General features: G+C 39.8%; 1 protein-coding gene across 1 annotated transcript in view; it reads left to right on the forward strand.

The window, feature by feature from the left end:
- Positions 1-10,699: 10,699 nt before the first annotated feature.
- The window catches only part of LOC122935871 (bifunctional protein GlmU-like), a 65,029-nt gene continuing 52,642 nt past the window's right edge, over positions 10,700-23,086 (forward strand). The window contains exons 1-2 of the mRNA XM_044291780.1: positions 10,700-10,769; positions 12,915-12,974. Coding sequence (XP_044147715.1) covers positions 10,767-10,769; positions 12,915-12,974 — 63 coding nt within the window. The 5' untranslated portion in view covers positions 10,700-10,766. The remainder of the gene's footprint in view (positions 10,770-12,914; positions 12,975-23,086) is intronic.

Raw genomic sequence — 23,086 nt, forward strand, 5'->3', positions numbered from 1 at the left:
TAATTTTTTTTAATGCGCCGTGCAACGGCCAGTGACATAGTTGAAGGCAGTGATTGTGGATGGGCTTGCCTCCTGATTCTGACTGTAGCGTTCGTTAACGAGCTGTAATTAGATCGAATCGCTTGTTGTTTACATCAGGTAAATGACGACTCTATCTGTGTCTAATTGTCTCCGAGTCAATATTGACGCCGCACAAACCCATCATCTTTTCCCCTTGCACTTCTCCTCAGCGGCCCGATGATGGCAGTGGAGACCACATTATGGAGGCGCTGTAGACACATTAAACTGCCGATTACGTGCATGGCTTCAGCAACCAGCTTTCTGAAATGGATCCACTATAACGTCTAAAGCCACCTATTCCGCTGCACAATGTAAATATTCAACCATGCACAAGCGAGGACAATGATATTTTAGCCGCCCCTCTTCCCGCTTTCACATGTGGGTATTTTTTTTTGCTTTCCACTTGTGTGACTCAAATGATACACTTCATCAAAGGATAATATAGATCCCTAATCAGTTCCTATTCATGCAGCTGCAAGTAGAAGAGGAAATTACTGGAAATGGAGCATGTAAATACACTTACCGCTATGGGGGAGGGGATTTGTGTGTATAAATACATCCAGCTCGTCAAAGGACATAAGTAATGATAATTGATGGTTCTCAAATGCTCAAAGGGGGAATACAAAGATTTGAGGGGGCGCTATATGTTTTAGAAATGCAGCTTATGGAACAGAGGACTAGTCTCTAGGTTGTGATCTTCGAGTGTACACATACGGCCCTGGGGACAAGGAGGACATGTAATTGCATGGATATGTATATATGGATGGAGGTACTTTCACTGTATGTGGGTGAGCACTGCTTCCCCATGCCTGAGGTTCCTTAAGGTACATTCACACGGTTAGGTTTCCTGATGCAGTTTTGGAAGTCGAAACCAGGAGTGAATTAAAGAAAGGGGAGAAGTCCTAGCTGTCCTCTGTACTTTCTCTCTTTTTTGTGATCCACTCCTGATTTTGGCTTCCAGAATTGCATCAGGAAACCGGACCTTGTGGTCCTACCCTTAGGCTACTTTCACATTAGCGTTTTCAATTCCGCTATTGAGATCCGTCATAGGATCTCAATAGCGGAAGAAAAACGCTTCCGTTTTGTCCCCATTCATTGGCAATGGGGACAAAACTGAACGAAACGGAATGCACCAAAATGCATTCCGTTCTGTTTGGTTGCGCTCACATGGTGGACAGAATAACACTGAAAGCAGCGTTTTGCTGTCCGCGATGTGGTGTGGAGCAAGATGGATCCGTCCTGACACACAATGTAAGTCAATGGGGACGGATCAGTTTTCTCTGACACAATAGAAAACGGATTTGTCCCCTATTGACTTTCAATAGTGTTCATGACTGATCTGTCATGGCTATAGAAGACATAATACATCCGGATCCGTTCATGGCGGTAGTATTATAGTAACGGAAGCTTTTTTGCAGATCCATGTCGGATCCGCAAAAAACGCTAATGTGAAAGTAGCCTTAGATCTATTCTCAGGCACCGAATGTCAAATGCAAACTTAAAGAGGATCCGTCAGCTCTCCTGACATTTCTGTTTTAGTATGTACTAAAGGTGGGCATTCTGGAGAATAATATCTTAGAATTCTGCATTGTGCTGTTCCTCTGTTCTCCCTGCTAGAAATGTATGAATAAACTGACAACTGGGTGTTAGCAGTTGGCGGTGTGTCGAACTGGGGAATAGTAACGCCCAGTTATCAGTTTTTTCATAAATTTTTAAGGGGAATGGAAGAGGAATAGCACAATGTAGAGTTCTCCAGAACCATTATTTCATGGGGAATGCAAGAATTTACTAAAACAGACATGTCAGGAGAGCTGACAGGTCCTCTCTAAACTAAATGTCAACCTTAAAGTCTCCATGCAACTGAGGTTTTTTATGGGGTTTATTGGGTCCTATCTTGGTGTCTTGTGTTGTTTTGATGAAAAAATATGGCAAATCTGAAGGAAACTGTACCAGAGCCTCTACTGCAGATGTGAATAGAGCCTTAGAAATTTGGACTCTAATTGGGTAATATGGGCAAGGCCAAATCTTTGATATGAGAGAAAAAAAAAATTAAAAACACGCCTATCGATCTTATTAATCATTCCATTTCCTAAAATTCACATCTCCACCCATCCCTTGTTTGAAATTGATGAACCATGGTAACTATGTAAATCTGTCTATCTATCTCCTCTATCTGTCTTTATCTATCTATCTATCTATCTATTTATCCATCATCTACCTATCTATTTATCCATCATCTATCTATCTATCTATCTATCGATCGATCTACCAATCAAAAAAGCTTTATTGGCAGGTCTAAATTATACATTAGTATTGCCAAAGCATGTGGGAAAAGAGGGTTGAGAAATGGGGACACCCCCGGGGTCGGTGTATAGGAGTCCGTGGCGTATCATGACGGGGGGCGGGGGGGGGGGGGGTTCTGCGGACACACTCCGGTGTCAGGGTATAGGAGTCCATGGCATATCACGCTCCTCTCAGTCTGTGGCAAGCACTGATATATTGTGCTGCTATGTCAACAGTGTTCTCTTCCTCTCCCAGCAGGATGGGCAGTTTCTCTTCCTCCTCCATGGAGCTGAAGTCTGGGCAGAGATCAGACAGTCTCCTAAAGTGGATTTCCCTCACTGCTGAGTATTTGGGACAGTATATCAGGAAGTGGGCCTCATCCTCCACCGCCTCCAGGTGGCACTGCTGGACAGCTGGCACATTCTTCTTTCTCTAGGCATGTAGCTCTGTCGATGCTGTCCGGATTCTATGGCCAGGCTGTGGGTGCTCAGTCTGTAGCGGCTCAGGATTTTCTGGTCTCTGGGGTTCCCTAGTTTCTCCAGATATGGGGCCAGTTTGTAGTCTCTCTGCAGGCTCTATTGCTTTGCCTTGCCTGGGATCCCTTGGTGTAGAAAGGCTTTATGGTGATTGGAGCCATCACTACTATCATGTAGATGGTCCCAGAATTATAGCGCCCTCTTCTGGATTGTAAATTGTAGAGGGAATCTGCCCAGATCCCCTCGACAGGCACTGTTGGAGGTGCTCTGATGGACCTGCATGAGATGCTTTCATAGTACATTTCATCTATCTATCTATCTATCTATCTATCTATCTATCTATCTATTTATCTATTTATCTATCTATATATCTATCTATCATCCCCTTTCCCAAAATTTACATTCCCACCCAACCCTTGAAATTGATGAACTTATGTCTTTTTTAACCATAGTAACTATGTAAATCAGTATGTAAATCTATCAGTTTCTCAGTTTATGTATCCATACTTTCATCCATCCATCTATTCACTATCTATCTATGTATCTATCTATCTATCTATTATTTGCAGTTGGTGTGAATAAAAGAGGCTGTACCACCCTTTACCGTATTTGGAGTGCTGCCTCTTCTTTGCAAATTTGACAATGTGAAACCTAGAACCGACGGTCTTGGAGGGATTGCGCCCATCTTCATGTTGACAGTGCTGCTGATCTTATCTATCTATCGATCGATCTATCTCATATTTCTATTTAATTTTCTGGAAATTAACCTCTCAATATGTGTAGCAATGGTAATAGAAATTGTATATATAAGTATACTTGTATATTGTGAATAACAATATTATTTATAATAGTAATAATAATAGTAATAATAAAATAATACATTTCATCATGATTATTATCAGCATTCTGTTTCTATATTTATTACTGTCTCTATTTCTGCTGTCTCCGCTGTAACAGACGAGGGCTATAAGCGGTGATATGGCTCATTCTGTTAAAAGAGGACTTGTAATAACCCAAATAGTCAGTCATCAACAGAATTTAATAACTGTCTGCCTGTAAATTTCTATAAAATCTTCTCTACAGCTTTTGAAATGAATCTCGTGTTTAAAAATCTGCACTAAAACTAAGCGCAAAAAGCTAAATTGTCCTGTGCGTGCGAATCTTGGAGTCAGTATATGTAGAAACACAACCGTTTCTTATTATCTAGTGTACATTGTCTTAGTGTCCTTACTGCGCTCGTTTGATGTGGGAATTTTAGGACATTATTTATGCCATAATGATATCCGTGTGGAACGTCCAGCACTTTCAACAACTTCACAGCCATTTTCAAAATCACTGACTGCCGAAACACCATGATTGCTGAACGCTATCTAAGAACTAAAGTGTCCATATATTTATTTATTTCCTGGCATTCTGTAATGAATGACCACATACTGGGGAAGGTCACTAGGGGAGCAGAAGAAGACGGAGAAACATGAAAAACAAAACTAAATATATTTGTGGAGGCTACGGTGAAACGCACAATTTATATAATGTATAGTTTCCATCATTTCTTTAGCAGCACTGTTTATTCCAACTAATAAAACAAATGTAGAATGACATATTTTATTATTATTATTAGTTATCCCATATTTAATAAGCTCTATAAGAGGAACCTTCCATCTAAGAGTGAAGCCCTCCAAAATCTACATACCGGTACATTTATTGTATGACATGCTGTAATGACTTACCACATTCTGGGGAAGGTCATGAATACAGCAGATACAAAATATATATATATAGATATATATATATATATATATATATATATAGTATCTTCAACATATTCTATATAGCTTTAAAGTTTATTTATTTATTTTGTAAGTCTTGAGTCAAACCGCTTTGTGCTTTCCATTGTACTAAATGCCGTGCTATTTTACATGTTCTATATTGTATTTAATAATTCAAAATTATTAATAAAAACTATTGTTCAAAAATAATTCAAACAATAGTATAATCGGTTTTCTTTCCTCATCTCTTTTTCTGCTTGATATGTCTTACATTTATCACAAGATATTTAGTGTAACTCTACTTAACGAAATTCAACTTTAATGATTCACCTTTCAACTAGTGAATCTGCTCTTTCTAAACAGTGTGATGAGGAATTCTTTTTATTATGCTGTTTATAGACATGTTTGGATGAAAAAAAAAGTCTTATTCCTATATACAAGGAGCACTAGTTAACCATAGTTGATCCAGGGAAATGGGAGAAGTCTTGATAATTTTGTCTAGATAAGGGAACATAACTTTGGATTTATTATTGTTTAAAAAGATTTCTTAGGCTTGCAAAAATATTTCAGATAAGCAGGATACGTGTCCAAAAATTTTGCTTATTTGTCTGGCATCCTTTGTACACACTATGTCTTAGCGTTTTCTCCATGGCGTTTTTCCCCTATATGTAAGGTGTTGGCAAATGCAAAGAAGCTCCAGCATGCTGCTTTATTGAAAAGAAGCCAGAAAGATAAAAAAAACATTAATTTACAAAAAAAAAATTGTGTGTCCTGTGTTTCATATTTCCCCTCAGATAACATGGCGTTTTTACAGAAAAACGGCGCCAAAAAATGCAAAAATGCAGAAAAAGGCCACTAAATACATGTAGAAGCAGACTTCCACATACTCTGTCCCAACTACTGGCTACATTGGTGACATCACCTTAGTGATTTAGGGTATCTGAAAGGTGAGTTTTTAGATATGTAAATAGATAGATAGATAATAGATAGATAGATAATAGATAGATAGATAATGGATAAATAATTTGATAGATAGATATAGATAGATAGTGAAATTCCCTTTATGTTACTGTTCTGTGATGCTTTAGATTGAATTCAGTCCCAACCACTGGCTACATTGGTGACATCACCATTGTATTTAGGGTATCTGAAAGGTGAGTTATTTTGTTGTGTGTTTATATATATGTAACATTTTTTCATATGGTTGGAACTCCCTTTATGTTACTATTCTGTGACACTTAAGATTGAATGTAGAACTTTTTTGATGCAAAATTTAAGAAAAATATGCATATTATTTTACTTAGAAGGTTCCAGTTATCCATAATCTACATATAATGCATTTTAACACTAAAATGCCTAAACAATGTCATAATAAAAATATACAGTACGTTGACGTAAAAAAAGGAAAACAAGATAATACAACAGAGCTTAGCAATCACCGTACCTGTTTACCCAAAATATTAAAATAAGCAAAGCGCCCACCTCGCCATTTGCTCTTTCATTGAGAACAGGCACTTAGGCGTACATTGAATATATAATTATTTTTTACAGTTGCACATGAGCACTTTGATGGAGCTACTGAGAACAAGAAGTGCACTACTCATGGCTGAAGCTTTCATTTGTCACACAGAAGTTAATTGTATATAACGCTGTCAATGTGTACTACTAAGTGTCTCTACGCTGAAGTAAAGATTTCGTTACGGAACAGGATTTGTCTTACAATCATTTCCGATATTCTGTAGGGATAGAGAAAGGAATGGCAAGAAGTGCATTTCTGTAGCATATTATATAACTGATTTCCCTGAAGGGTGGGAATAAATCCAGATTCAGGGCTATTGTAGGTTTGTAATTGTAAGGTATCCCTATATCTTTCCATTAATGGAGAGCTGGCACAGGGCAATGTGCTAGGAATCCCTGGAGAGGTTGGTTTAGTGATAAACTGTAATTAGTGGTAGAAGGGTAACATGGTGCTGGAGAGAAAAAGCAGTGATGGGTGCTAATAGCTCAGGTTTCCAGGTTAATATGCTTAATACAATTCAGTCACTACATACCCTATAGAAGTGAAATGAAGGTTAGAGATCCCGAGGATGACGAGACATACTGTGAATTGGAGTTTCACAGTATCACTAAGATTTAACATCAGTTCTTTAGGAGATTGTATGCAGTCTACCTATCTAATGTCTATCTATCTATCTATCTATCTATCTAAAAATGCAAACGGGCTGCACCCTCAGAATATTGAAAAAATGAAAAAAGTTTTTTTTACCTATGTGGACGCTTCCGCTCAACATTATAGTCTTTCTCAAGCCAGGCTCTAACGTTGAGCCGAAGCGCCCACATGGGTGAATAAACTTTTTTCATTTTTCAGTTATCAGAGAGTGCTGCCTTTTTGCATTTTTACCTTTTGGGCAATAGTCTAGTCGCTTTAGGCTGGCACCTCAATTGCTTCTTTTTGAACTTTGATTCTGGTGCTGTAATTTTTTACCTTTTTTTTGTCTATCTATCTATCTATCTATCTATCTATCTATCTATCTAATGTCTTATCTAATGCGGAAGCAACATTTCAAGACATCAGCTAGGAAGTCAAAGCTTGGGCGGAAATGGGTCTTCCAAATGGACAATGACCCGAAGCATACTGCCAAACTGGTTACAAAGTGGCTTAAGGATAACAAAGTCAATGTTTTGCAGTGGCCATCACAAAGCCTTGATCCTAATCCTATGAAACTTTATGGGCAAAGCTGAAAAGGCAGGTGCGAGCAAGGCGACCAACAAACATGGCTCAGTTACACCAGTTTTGTCAGGAGGAATGGGCCTTAATTCCGACCAAATATTGTGAGAAGCTTGTGGAAGAATATCCAAAACGTTTGACCCAAGTCATACAGTTTAAGGGCAATGGTACAAAATATTAATGAAATGAATGTAAACTTTTGCCTTTGCAGAAAGTAATAAAAATGCCTTAAAACATTCTCTCTTTCTCTCATTATTCTGGCATTTGGCAAATAATTAGGATGGTAATCCTAATTCACCAAAAACAGGAAAGGTTTATTCTAATTTCATGTCAGATATTGAGAAAAACATGCATATGTGTCTTTTTATATAGTGTATGTAAACTTCTGGTTTCAACTGTATCTACCAATTTAATGTCTATCTATCTAATATATCTATCTATCTAATGTCAATCTATTTATTTATCTATCCATCCATCCATGTATCTATCGTCTATCTTTGTATCTATCTAAAATATTTATTGGAAAACATCTTACCACAAAAGAAAGGAAAATACTTCTAATATGACATTCATGGAACCTTGTGGGTGCTAAATTGCAAACTTACATTCGTTTATTGCATAGAGCATTTTACCTACAAGTAGAGAACATTCAGGATTACAGCTCAAAATACACAATGTCTCTTCATCCAGATGTCCCATCAAGATAACATCTATGTTCAAAATGAAGAGCTGCTAGAATTGATGGTTCTTGCTGTAGAGGACTTGGTTTGTCCAAGTTTACATGGTTGCTCATTCACTATGCTCCAGGGAAGATTTGTTTGGTTTTGCAGCTTCCTCCATGTTATCGTCTTATCATATCTCTGCTCAGTGTTCTGATTCACGTCTTCTTTACCAAAAATAAGTGTCAGAAAATCTGGATTAATGAATGTTAGATTAAAGGGAGTCTGTCAGAAGTTTTGACTATTCTAAACTGCTAACAGCACTAGCTAGGGGATGAGTAGAACAGAATAAAGGTATATTTTGTGGCGCTTTTATCATCAGGAGTAGTGTGAATATGAACTTGTATTTTGCAAGCCCAGGAGGCAGAGTTTACTGTGAAGTGCTCTCTGTACTGAGCTGCTGCACAGCCTCTCCCATCTGCTCTGAGTGACAGCTGTAGCATCCAACCAGGCTGTCACTCAGAGCAGAGGGAAGGAGCTATGAAAAAGCTCAATGCAGAGAGCACTTCATAGTGAAGCTCCACCTCCAGAATAAAAGTTAATATTCACACTACTCCTGTTAACAAAAGATCCTCAAAAATTATATTTGCCTTTTTAACCCCCGCCCCTACCTATATCTGTCAGTAGTTTAGCATCAACACTGCTAAGACTCCCTTTAAAATAAGAACCAATATCAATGGTTTCATTGTGATGTATGATGATATTTGTTTCCTCCCATCTTGGTATCATTTGCTACCAAAGTCCAACAATACATTGAAACTATTATATGCCTATGAAAATATATAAAAAGTACATTTAATAAGTTTGTAAGGTTTAGACTACTCAAACCTACCAAGAAAAGGAAAGTTATCATTTATGTAAATAATCCTTTGGTATGTGATGTAAAAACCCAATGAAACTTATTACAGCAGCTACTCCTCACTTCAAAGTAATTAGCAGCTCCAAAAAGCAATAAGGAAAGTGGTATTGAGATATACTAATTAAATTACATTAATGCAAGAATATAACAAAACAAGCAGTATCCTTGTGAGGTGCCACAAACTCAACCGCGCAATCTCTGGCTTAGCTGATAGTTTAGGTCCTCCTGTAGGAGAGATAATTAGCATATTTCATTTTCCCAGGGCGCATTGCCTGTAAGTAGAGAAGAGCGAATTGAATCCCACGTAGTGGAATTCGATCCGAATTTCAGGATAAATCCGATTCCCCTAGAAGCTGAATTTCCTCATGCTTCGTGTCAGTGAATCGATTTAACCTGAAATAGTGTAAGAAAACAAAATTTGCTTGCGACGGACGGCCAGCCTTCATCTTGCTTGAAGATCTCGGCTGAAATCCCCTGTGGCGCGAGATTACATCATCATGCCGGCCGGCGTGATTATGTCATACGTTACCACGCAAGTCGGCGTGACAACGTAATCTCGCGTCGCACAGAATTTTAGCCGAGATCTTCAAGCAAGATGGCGCCGGCCGGCCTGTTGCGAGCAAATGGAGGTGGTAAGTTTGATTTAATTCTTTTTAATTCTTAATATTACACTCAGATGCCGTGATCATGTATGAACGCAACATCTGAGGGGTACAATGACTGGGGTGGCGCTATCGCAGCTCCCTGTCATTGCACCCACTACCTACAAAAATATGCACTTCGTGACAAAGTAATTAATCAGGAAGCAAATTTTTGTGTGAAATTTGGCGAATCAGCCGAATCGAACGTTTAAGAAATTCGCTCATCTTCACCTATAAGTCTCCACACAGCAACTGCATCTCTTCAATGAGAACTAGCTCCTCCTAGAGCAAGGGAAAGGGGGACTTTATAATATTTATGATAATAGTAATGATAAATAAACAAATACAAATAAATATATATAAATATAATTAATAATTCCTATTGATGCCTATAGATGACAGCATTTTTCTTTTTAACAATGGGGGAGATTTATGAAACTGCCCAAATGAAAGACTATTTTTGCAACCAATCACAGAGCAGCTTTCATTTTTCAAGAGCACTATAAGAAGTGAAAGCTATTGTGTGATTTATTATTATAGGAAACTATAGGGGGGAGGGGATTTATCAAACTGGCTTACAGTAGCTGCCTATAGCAACCAATCAGATTCCACTTTTCAATTTTCAGAGCTCCTTTGGAAACTGATAGGTGGAATCTGATTGGTTGCTATGGGCAACTAAGCCAGTTCTACTTTACACCAGTTTTGATAAATCTCCCCCAAAGAGTGTTATTTTTCTAGACATAATATTATTATTTTCCAGTAATAGTGCCACTCTTGCCCATGGGCTGTGTCTGGTATTACAGCTCAGTTACATTCACTTGAACTGCAATACCAGGGACAGCCAGAAGTGATGCTGTTTCTGGAAAAAGAGACCTTTTTTCCCCCCTAATCCTAGACAACCTCATTAACGATAATTGCAAGACTACATTAGGAGCAAAAGTTGTGTAGAGTTTGGGCACAATATTCCATATGGTTTTATCACATTTTTTTTATTGGTGAATTATGATTTAAATATCTGGAATAGTGTGAAATGGTGTAACGGTGATTATATCCTTTGTTTTATTATCTCCTATAGCAAACCCTATTAATCCAGCAGATGGCGCATGGCCTCCTTATGAAAATGCAGCGTCACATGTGACCTTTGGACCACGACTAATAGTCTTTAAAAAAACAACAGCTCAGCCAAACGCGCGTGTCGCCCTAAAGCAAACACGGGTTCTGTCCTTTAGTCATGGTGAGTTTAACTGTTGTCCGTCTCCTCTAGGTGGAATTAATCTGATAATTTGGAAGAAAAAAAGTTTTGTTTGATATGATCTGAACGATTAACGAATCACAGCGACAATTCGATGAATATCTCTCCCCCTTTTTAGCATTTTTTTTGGTATTATCTCATTGACGAAAGCTACGCTGCAAACTGAGCAACACATTTCCAAAAATGTGCAAAAAAAAAAAGACTATAAAGCGAGGCTAGCATTTCATTTCTCCCAAAGTCCTCTACAAATGTAGCAGAGCTGAGATTGTGTGTTTGCTATAACTCCTCGTGAAAGTGTGATACGTTTCTTGTAAGATATTTTAACTTAGAGCACTAGGAGTCTTCATAGAGGATTTCAACCCAAAGAGGTAAATGACAAACCCAGCCCGGCTACATCTATATTATGACCTCTTGGTTATACTTTAGGAATAAAGACAAATAATGTTCTGGAGGTCAGCTACTTTTATATATTCACCAATTCATGAACACGTTATCCCTGTGACTGGATATAATCTGGATGGGCTGCATTTACAAATCTATCCGCAGCTCGGTAAGATATTCAGTTCTGAAGTGACCAACTGCTCCAATATTTCTGGCCAATGTGTGTAAGAGATTATAGGTGATTGCAGTGGAGATGCAGAATACATTAGTACTCATCCGTCATTCCTGCCCACGCTTAATTTTATTGAAATTATTGGTATCATTTTTATGTTTCTTTGCCCTTTTTGTAAGATATATTTATAAATAGGAAATCAAAGATTAATTTTGGAATACTTTATTTATTTTTATTGATGGCCAATCTGAAATGCATTATGCTTTATAACCACTTCTGGACTGCTCCTTGACTATATACTGTACATCCAGTTGGTCCGTGTTTACCTCTGCAAGGACATTCCTGAACGACCTTGCAAAGATGGCAGCGGGACACTAACTGTGCAGCCGCAGAAGTCGGGAGCCTGTTGTCAGTGAGAGCCGGGCAGAGACAGCCTTCTCCATTGCTGTATACATGGTGCTTGAAGGGGTTGTTCAGGGGGTTTATATTGATGACCTATTCTCAGGACAGGTCATCAATATCAGGTTCCGACTCCCGATATCCCTGCCTATCAGTTGTTGGAGGAGGAGGTGGTTCTCGTGCAAGCGCTTATTCCTCTTCAAGATTACACGGCACGCCATCCAGTTTGCAGGGTGGTGCAGTGTAGTTACATGTGTTGATCCCAATTGTGCAGGGTAATCTTGAAGAGGAAGCAATGCTTGCAACAAGAGCAGTCTTCTCCTTAAGCAGCTGATCGGCGGGGGTGGCAGGAGTTGGATCCCTGTCGATCTGATATTGATGACATATTGAGGATAGGTCATCAATATAAATCCCCTCTACAACCCCTTTAATGAGTGCTGTGTGCACAGATCAGCAATTATGTCATCACAGGGGGCTGGATAACTGCACGAGCTGCCAGGTTTTGGCAGACCCAGATCAGCGCTTTAGTGAGGCTTGAGAAACCTTCGGGGTCTGTATTTCCCTCTGTAACTGGGACTAATATGTCACCACAGGAGAAATCAGCAATAAAAAATGTAATATTAAAATGTCCCCAAAAGTCTTGTATGACCTTATGGAGGAGGAGGGGAGGAAGGGGGACATGTAAGATAAAAAAAATGATCATAATAAAGACAAAACTGAACAAAAAATGAACAATAAATAACATTCTTCACTTTAATTACTGTACTGCTCTTTTTTTCTTATCTATCTATCTATCTATCTATCTATCTATCTATCGTATATCTATCTACCTATGTTTCGCATATCTATCTCCTATCTATCTATTATCTATCAATCATATATCTATTATCTATCTATCAATTATCTATCTATCTATCTATCTATCTATCTCTATCTATCAATTATCTATCTATTATCTATCTATCTATTATCGCTATCTATCGCATATCTAACTATTATCTATCTATCAATTATCTATCTATCTATCTATCTATTTATCTATCCATCTTAAGTCTATCTATTGCATATCTGTCTAGCTTTAGAAAGCTTCCACTGTCAGCTTAGTGATAGTAATGGCACAGAATTCTACACCCTCAGGTGAGTGAGTTTGAATTGTTTTTCTTTTGTCCTGACAGAATCCAGTACTTTACCTTTGGTTTTTACTACTTGCTTCAGACACATTTGCCTACAATCAGGTAAGTTTGGAATTATTGTTTTAATTTTAAAGGGGTTTTCTGGGATTTTACTACTGATGATCTATCCTCAGGACAGGTCATCAGTATCTGATCAGTGGGGGTTTGACACCCTGGACCCCCGCTGATCAGCTGCCCGGCCTTCTCCGTGCTTATTAAGCACAGTACCGTACATTGTATAGCTGCTGTGTTTGGTATCGTGCTGAGCCCCATTCACTTCTATGGTTCTGAGCTGCTCCTAGGCCACATGACCAATGAATGTGTCGTCACTGGCCTAGAAAAAGCTGATAAGATACTGAGGATAGGTCATCAGTAGTAAAATCCTGGAAAACCCCTCTAATGAAACGCTTAATTGATTTTTAGTAGAGACTTTACATGACTGTTCTCAGTGGTCTACACCTGAGGACATGCAGTGGTCGTATGCCATATGCAAGCATATAACCACCGCTGGTTGTAAACAGTGGCAGGAGTACCGGAGCAGCGCTGCAGAGAAAGTGCTGGAGAAACGCGTGAGCATATCATGTTTTTTTATTTTATGCAATTGTAGGGGTTTTCCGAGATTTCTAATTATCTTGGACAACCCAATTAACAGTTTTGCTATTTTCATATCTGCAGTCAGAGCCTCCATTGGCAAATATGTTAGTTTGACTGACACCTTGACAGTCAGTGGACCCTATAGGGTGACATTTGGATCCACTATCAATAGACGATACTGTAAGTCTGCCATACTTTCTGCTATTTTTTAAAATCGAACTTTTGAGAAGCTGCCATTCTCTAAAGCTGGCAGATCTTCCTGGCCATCAGCTACAGTCTGTGTAGATTTTCTCATAGTACATCATCTCCCTGTTTTCCATTTTCACTGGCAGTGTTTCACTTAACGACAGCAATAATTAGTGATTAGCAAAAAGTACCCCTAGTGAATACAGAATCTAAAGGGGCAAGATCTGTACACATTACAGCCACCTTATAGGCTAGAAAAAATGAATACTGTTTCCTGTTTACATGCTGTTACAAAATTATTGTGTGAAGAGTCATAACAGTTACACAGTATGGCACCACCTGGTGTTCAAAGTGTATAGCAGTGTGCACATCCACCTACTGAACTGAGTGCTGGTGGACATGCATGCTCAGTCACTCTTCCCACAGACCAGTCTCTGCACAGAGATCCTCTATGCACCATACAGCAGCTAGTAGAGATAGCTTTCCTCCCTACCAGTCAGGGAATAAGCAGAGTCTCCACAGTAGCATGACAGTATAACTGAGAATATTCCTACTATATTATCAGCTCCTAGAGGGGGAAGGAGACTGATTTAGACCCTGTGACCTACAATAACATGAATTAACAGCAGTAACTAGGGGGTCACATGGAATAACAAAAAATTAAGGATGTGTTATAATACTGTAAACACTCTATATTACCGTAAAACAGTTGTTAATGAGGTTGTCCAAATTGAAATGCTATTCTACTGCTGTGGGGTTTCTAAAATAATAATAAATAATAAAATAACTTACCTCACCTTCACGGGACCCTCCGACACAGCTCTCCTGCTCCCGGTTGCAGCTAGTGATGGATTGTTATGGCTGCAGCAGTGATTTCCTGTATACTGCTGCAGTCAATCACTGGTCTCAGCGGGCTGTATACCACTGAGGACAGTGATTGGCTGAAGCGATATGGGACAACAGTAAACATGCCATATTTTTCAGGGATATTACATGTATTGAATTACAGTATTAGACAAAAAAAAAGCAGGCTAATTAAAATATCTTTGGTGGTCTATAGGATTTACACGGCCTGATATTCGGGCAGATTATCAGGAACAAATGTTTCTGCAAATGCTCGTTCCTGACAATCTGCCTGTCTAAATGTGCACGTCAATCACCTGATGAATGGGCAAAACGCTAGTTCATTGGGTGATCCTCCTGTTCATGCAGGCACCACCAATCATCGTTTCTGGGCAGCAAATTATGTGGTCTAAACAGCGATCTTCTGCCCCAAAACAATGATTTTGTATGGGCACGAGGGTTCGCAGTAGCCATCCCTCATTTTCATACTGTGAAGGAGATCACTGCTTGTAAATGTACCGGTCTATTCAACTGAGTGAGCAGCCAACTTTCTGCTGCTCAGAGGTAGGGCCGTAGGGGAGATGTTAATGTTGTTATCTCTGGTGGTCAAGGATAGTGGCCTGTTCCATGGTAATTTAGATAGAAGAAGAGGTAAATACCTGTTGGCCTAGAGTTAATATTTTATTCTCTAGTGGGTAAAAGTGAGTTTCAATACTTGGTACTTGGTCCATGGTATATTAGGGGGTTAATACATTTTCCCTGTTTGTCTAGTACCACTACTACAGTTTTTTTTTCAGTTCCTCAGCCTCCAACAATGTGCCTCGCAGACTCGGAGGTGTAACCTGAAGTTATTAGGTTCAGTGTAAATTCAGGCTCCAGCTACCATGTATTTTATCTAATTCTGATGTCTTCTTCAGTTTCACATGAGTGTATTCAGTCTGGGAAACACTCTTGACGTGGGAACAGTAACTCCCAGACTGAACATTGCTCCTCTGAAGTGAACTTGCAGCATCATAATGATTTATGATGCTGTGAATTCTCATGTCACCATTGATCTACTGAACTGTAGTCACTGCATTATGTAACTACAGTTCAGTAGACCAGCGGTGAGATGGGGATTTGCAGCGTCATAAATAATTTGAATGCTGCGAGTTCACTTCAGAAGAGTCCACACAGGAGTGTGTTTTCCGGACTGAATACGCTCATGTGAAACTAGACTTATGTGTCTGAGGGGTCTTTGGACCCACGTGGCCTAACATATTGAACATCAAGTATGCCAGAAAACTGGATCACATTTAGGGCTTGTTCACACGACCGTTGCCCCTCCTTGCCTGTGCTGTGGACCGCAACTTGTGGTCCACAACGCACAGGCACAGACCGTGGGGCTGCCCCATGCAGATTGCGACCCCACTCAATTTAATGAGGTCCGCAATCCGTCCGTTCCGCAAAAAGATAGAGCAAGTTCTATCTTTTTGCGGTGTGGAGACTCCGTAGTGCTTCCGTGGGGTTCCGTTCCGTGCATTCGTTCCGCATCTCTGGATTTGCATACCCATTCAAGTGAATGGGTCCGCATCCGTGATGTGGAATGCACACGGCTGGTGCCCCGTGTATTGCGGGCCGGTCGTGTGAACAAGCCCTTAGACCAAGAATCCCACGAAGCTCTCTTGCTGGCATATGTTTCTTTTCTGGCGTACTGAAGTCCTGACAATATGGCATAATCCACTCTTAAGCTAGCCATACACCTTAGTCTTTCCTCGGCCAAAACTGCCGAGAACGGAGGGCTCGGCCAACTCTTCCCATCAGATGACATTGGGGAGACAAGGATTGGGCGAAATTAATATTTTTATTTTATTTATTTTTATTTATTTACTCTTAATAATTCTGGTGGATCATCCACCAGCAAGATTTGCTATTAAGACGGCAGTCTTAATACTGGAGTTTGTGCCTTAAAGAGAAAAGATATTATGATTTCATCTTCCGGCCACCTACTGATTTTAATGTTATCAGTACTTTCAACTCGTGGAAATGCGATACGTATCCATCAACATTTTGCACTAAGCACAATCTTCTTACGTCTGTACACAAACTTCACACGTTACTGAGTGGAGATCAATTATAGACATGGAAGCATTTTCATGCCACAAAATGATTTATTTTGCATGCATATTTTTTTTGAAGAACTTATAATTATTTTTGCATTCATGGGGAGAATTGGAAAGTTGAATTGAACAAAGATTAACTGCCTAAAGGAACTTCAAGGCAAGAAAAATGGAAGAAGGAAAATCAATTTTCCCAGCCAGAGAGATTTATATTGCGTTCTTTGTTATTTGAATCAATAGTTCTGTTCCTGTGAATAGCTGAATAATCACTTTTTTGTATAGTGTTGGTATACATGTGGACTGAGTCACTGAACCTTTGGATGCAGCACTTTTGATCATTAACAGATTTTTGCTGTTATCCTGATTTCTCTACATCTGTGAATTTAAGTTACAGCTTTGAGCAGAGCAATTATTACACACTGTGTGTCCAGCATGCCTAGCTATAATAAATTGATTCTTCAAATACGCATTTCCATTAGAAAAAAAATCACATGAAATGTAACGCACAATAGATCTTATAAAATGAGCATGAAGCCCCTAGTAGGATGTCTTGGAGTAAAATGCGTTTAGTGACGTGATTATATTCACAGGGGATCCCACTGATGTTGGCTTTTATGGATTCTGCTATCCTTACAATGTGACATTGAGCTGACATTTCAAACTTTAAATAGGAAGCAATAAAAAAAGTTTTTATTTAATCTAATATATAAAGTTGAGTGTATATATGTGTGTGTGTATGTATGTTCATTAAAGGAATCCACACCATCGCATTTACAATCACGAAATTTGGCACACAGGTACACCAGGTGCCCGGGGAGGTTTTAGACTGGGTTTCAGCTCTCTAGCATGTACCGTTCCTGAGATATTAAAAAAAAAATGCAAATATGGTATATCACCTGACCTACATTAGCCAATAGAAGCCTGCAAGGTCTTTCTTTTCATATCCCTAATGCCATACACACGGTCACATGCCCCTTATCAGATAATAGAAGCTCGCAGGTCCTTAATCTCCACATACACACAGTTTTACACCAGGTTTCCATAACAACCCAGCCATTTTTCTTCACTGCTGCAGGTCAGCTTTAAAGGGGCAGGGCACTGTGGAAGACACTGTTAAGGGAGTGCTGTGGAGGTCACAGTTCAGGGGGCAGGTAGGGTGGCCATTCAGGCCATTTTCAAAAGACAGACTTAAAAAACCCGCCCCCCGGGTCCCGCAAAGCCACACCCCTGATCTGGTTAGGCCACGTCCCCTCCCACTTCGTAGCTGACGGGGATTGAAAAAAATGAAGGTAAAAATCAACTTCTGTCAGCTGCAGGTGTGGGAGGGACGGTGACTTTCTCCCTGCAGCTCACACTCAGACAGCACAGTGCTGTTGTCTGAGAGTGAGCTGTTCAAAAGGACATCCCTGTATCCGTCCAGGCCCTGCACTGGAAGGAGGACAGGGAGTCTGAAAGCCGGATTGTCCGTCCTAAAACCGGACCTCTGGCTACCCTAGGGTCAGGCTGCTGTGGAGGTCACAGTTAAGGGCACGGTCTGCTATGGAGGTCAGTGTTAAGGGGCAGATTACTGTAGAGGCCACTGTTAAGGGGACAGGGTGTTGTGGAAATCACTGTTAAAGAGATGAGTACTGTGGAGGTCACTAATAAAGGGGTGGCCGCTGTGGAGGTCACTGTTAAGGGGGTGGGATGCTGTGGAGTCACTGTTAAAGGGACGGGCACTGTGGAGGTCTCTGTTACGGGGACAGCGAATGGTGGTGGTCACAGTTAATGGGACTGTCTGCTATAGAGGTAATTAAGGGGTGCTATTAAGGGGCAGGGTTCTGTAGAGGTCACTTTTAAGGGGGTGGGGGTGTTGTGGAAGTCACATTTTAAGGGAACGGAGCTCTGTGGAGGTCACTGTTCAAGGGGCGGGGTACAGTGGAGGTCACTGTTAAGGGAGCAGGGTACTGTGGCAATCACTGTTAAAGGAGCAGTCGCTGTGGAGGTCTTTGTTAATAGGGCCAGGAATGGTGGAGGTCAGTTAAGGGGACTGTAACCTATGGTCAGTGTTAAGGGGCGGGTGTTGTAGAGGTCACTGTTAAGGGGATGGGCCCCTGTGGAGATCACTGTCAAGGGGGTGGGATGCTGTGGAACTTACTGTTAAAGGGGCAGGTGCTGTAAAGGTCAAAGTTAAAGGGGTGGGCTGCTGTGGAGTTCCCATTTTAAGTAGAAGGGGCACTGTGGGGGGGCACTGTTAAACGGTGGGGGCCCTGGATGTCACTGTTATAGTGGATACTGTCAATATCTTTTAACAACACACACATTAAACATTAAATAAAATAGATTTAATATACCCGTGCAAAGCCGGGTCCTTCAGCTAGTTCTACATAGTTTCAAGTTTTGTTTTATTTCATATGGTATGACCCACTCTAAGCTGGCCATACAAGCTGGTCTTTTGTTGGCTAAACCTGCCGAAAGCAGAGGGCTAGGCCAACTCTTCCAGTCTGATGATGTTGGTGGAGGCAAGGATCGGGTGAAATTAATATTTTTGCCCAATCCTTCTGTTCTCCTGAGGGATCAGCCACTGGCAGAAGTGCCTGGCAGCGGTTTTCTCTTCTCTTCCCGTAGAACACACAGATATGTTTGTCAAGCTGGGAGGCAGTCAGGAGAGATAGATGTACATGGGCTCTGTCTGTTATGGCAGCTCGGACTCATATTTTAACCTCAAACAATTGATGATAGATTACAGATTTTCCAGATTATTATACTGATGCTTAATCAAACTAACTTTGAGGGTAGGGCAACACATGAAGACTAGTGGGCGGTTGAGATGAAGCAAAAAACTACAAATTGCAGTGGTTTTCTAATAGATCGTAGAAAAAAAATATTTTTTATTGTTAGTGAGTCTGAGATTTTGTTGGTCGCCTGTCAAACAGCACAGTCATCAATGCGTAATCAACTGACAATTCATTTTTAATGACCTAATAAAAAACTACTGCTCTGCCTGGCAGCCACCATGTTGGTCCTACTCTAGTGCAGGTAACCAAGTATCCAAGTAACCTATGTAATTTGTCAGCGCCTTTACCCACTATTAATACAGCTTGTATTTTTGTCTCTGAGATTGGAAATAAAAATCTTTTTTTTTCCTGCTACACTTGTCTATTGCAGCTCAGCCACATTCACTTGAATAGGGTTGATCTACAATACCAGATACAGCCCATAGACAAGGAGGGAAAATATACAATCTTTTCAAATGTTCACCTGTTTTAGAATCATAGATTATTGGGCAGTTATGGTTTAAAATGATTTTTAGGGCTATTTTGAAATGTGCCAAAACACTAGTATTTCTAGATGATCCATTTCCTAAAGGAGCATTCTCATCTCTCCTGAGTTACAGGGGAGCCTCCATCACTCACCAGAGCTCCGGTCAGTGCAGCAGCTCTTTGAAAGAGCTGATCGGCTGAGTTGTCGGGACTCGGGCCCAGCCAATGTGATAATGATGACTTATCTTGAGGATCGGTGAACATTAACAATTCCTGAATAACCCCTTTATTGCTAGATCCACTTCTGGCTTTGGCTTAAACATCAAAAACTTCCACAAATAGCTGTGTGTGACGCCAGCCTTATGAGTATTGTTTGTGATTCATAATAATAGATATTTCCCATGATAGTAATGATTTTCCCAAATATCACTGCAGACAGATAATGCCAATCCCAGGTTAATTAAATGCTATCACAGTAAGCATTAACTTTTACGAAATCAAATATAAAATAATCAACATAAACCCTCAATAATTTGAATGGATGTATATTTAGATAAAAAATTGTCTATATAACATACATTTTCTTTGCATCTCAATATTTCCTTGGATCATTCATAGCATTTAGAGGCAGATTATGTAAAACTTGTACCAGAAAAAAAGAAGATTGCTGGAGAGAAGTTCATCAGTTTATGAAAAGATGTATGTCCCTTAATAAATTACTATAAGCAGGGGTAGATTAGTGCCAATATTTGAGCCTTTTTCTAGCTTTAGTAGTAGTGACTAGTGTTGATCACAAATATTCTAATCGCAAATTTTTTTTTGTTGCAAATTGCTATTTTTTGGAGCTACTTTATACAAAAAAACTGTTGTAAACTGATTCATAAATGTGAGGCTTAGTATTTTCCACTAACAGCTGAGAACAAGTGTACTCACCGGCGGAGGAGATTTCCATTGATCAGACATACAATAGACATAATTATTATTACCCTTGGATCATAGACCACAATCATTATATCTATAGCCTCCATTTATGCGCCTATTCTTCCTAATGTTGAACTGATAATAATAGGACTGGCTGAATATTCACAATAATACGCCGCTGTGAAATGGAAAGCAGCCCTGTTTGCTCTTTCCGGCTTAGAAAAATTAAGGACATCTCCGTTTTCTTTTATTTACCTGCAACAATCTAGGTCGCCACTTGTAACCATACTTTAATGGTGGCTATTGATGCATTATGTGGTGTTATATGATGATGTACTCTACAACATACGTGTACTGCTGTGGATCTTAAGGGGCATAGATGCACATGACGAGAACATAGTCCTACCACTTTACTAATCACTAGTCAGACCACACATGGAGTGTTGTGTAGTTTTAGGTGCCAGTGCACAAGGAAGACAGCAGAGCTCGAGAAGGTTCAGAGGAGGGCAACTAAAGTAATATATGGAATAGGTGGACTACAGTACCCAGAAAGATTATCAAAATTAGGGTTTTGGCTGTGGGGAGATCTAATAACTATCTATAAATATATCAGGGTTCAGTACAGAGATCTATCCCATCATCTATTTATACCCAATACTTTGACTATGACAAGGGAACATTTGTTACGTCTAGATAAAAGGTTTCTACACCAACATAGAAGGGCGTTCTTTACTGTAAGAGAAGTGAGACTATAGAACTCTCTACCAGAGGAGATGGTGATGGTGAATTCACTAAAAGAGTTCAAGAGGAGCCTGGATGTATCTCTAGGGGTTATAGCTACTAGAGTTTAGGAGAAGGGTTGTTGATCCAGGAAGTTATTCTGATTGCCTGATTGGTGTCAGGAAGGAGATTTGTTTTCCACTAAGATGAAGAAAATTGGCTTCTACCTCATTTTTTTCATTTTCTGGATCAACTTCGACAGCTGAAAGAATGAGGTTTAAATATACATTTTATTTCAGAATATTCCCGGAAGCACTATATATATTTCACTTGGCATAGAAATTATTGTCATTGCTGACCATGAAGACAACCGAAGACTTGACATGAACAACTTTCCTTTGTGATCTATTAACAAATGAGGAATTCAGTGCGTGACCCTAACCCCCAGGCAGCTGCCTGTCCAGCCTGCCCCTTGTCCCAGTTCAGCAGTTACAGATAATTTGGTAATAATCCCCTGTGATAATGGCTTGGTGTGATTACACATGTCTGTGACCATCTATATTAAATTCAGTAGTCACTGGTCACATTCTGGCTTTCAAGTGTTAATCACTTTTGTTCTATTGTGCCCTTTGACCTGGTGAGGCGACCTAGCAACCCAATTAATGGCATAATTATGCAGAATATTGTTGTGTGCGTGTGTTCATTATTAGCATACACAAGGAAGGGAGGATATGCAGCAATTAGAGGGAGAGGAAGGTGTGTGATTTCCATATTGACTGGAGAAGCATCCTATGTATTAAGTGTGTGTCTTGTCAATCAACGATTCCTAGGGAAAACATTTGGCTGTTACACTTTCCTTTGGGACAATGTGTTACTGATAGGGCATCCAATTACATCTGTGCCAAACAAATGCTACACGAACCAATAATTGTTCCTATTAGCGACTATTTAATGCAGTGGTAAAACATTATTCATAATGGCCATAACCGTACCTGATTCTCTATATAGCAGTAAAATATTTTCCATTGACATTTAGTCCCTGGACTATGACAGATTATAATTTAATTATTCTTGTTGAATGAGCAATTTGCTACCAGTTCTGGTCCCATTTATATATAGCAATCGTCGGTGGGCTAGTTAGGATATTTCTGCAGACTGCTATGGCACACAGTGTCTGACTGGGGTACATAGGGCCCACCAGTAAAATTTATTTTGGGGGCCCACCCTATGGATACATTCAAATATAATAAATAATCTAATAAGTTTTTTATATGAACATAGGCAGGTTGAGGGTTCTGTACATTGTATATATGTATGTATGAAGTGCAGTAAGTCTACTGTGTTACAGTATGTGCCACTTGTGCAGGGGGTGGGAGACTAGGGGCCCACTTTTCCCAGGGGCCCACCGGGGAATTCCCCTGTACCCCTGTGGGCCAGTCCGAGCCTTATGGCACATAATAAAAAAACTTCACATGACATCTTACCTAAATTAAAACCTAAAAGCTCTGTCCAACGTCACAGTAATTTGGCTTCATTGTCCCAATGAATATGAAATAAAGGAATGAGCCGC

This window comes from Bufo gargarizans, chromosome 4 (assembly GCF_014858855.1).
Source record: "Bufo gargarizans isolate SCDJY-AF-19 chromosome 4, ASM1485885v1, whole genome shotgun sequence".
Taxonomy (NCBI): Eukaryota; Metazoa; Chordata; class Amphibia; order Anura; family Bufonidae; genus Bufo; species Bufo gargarizans.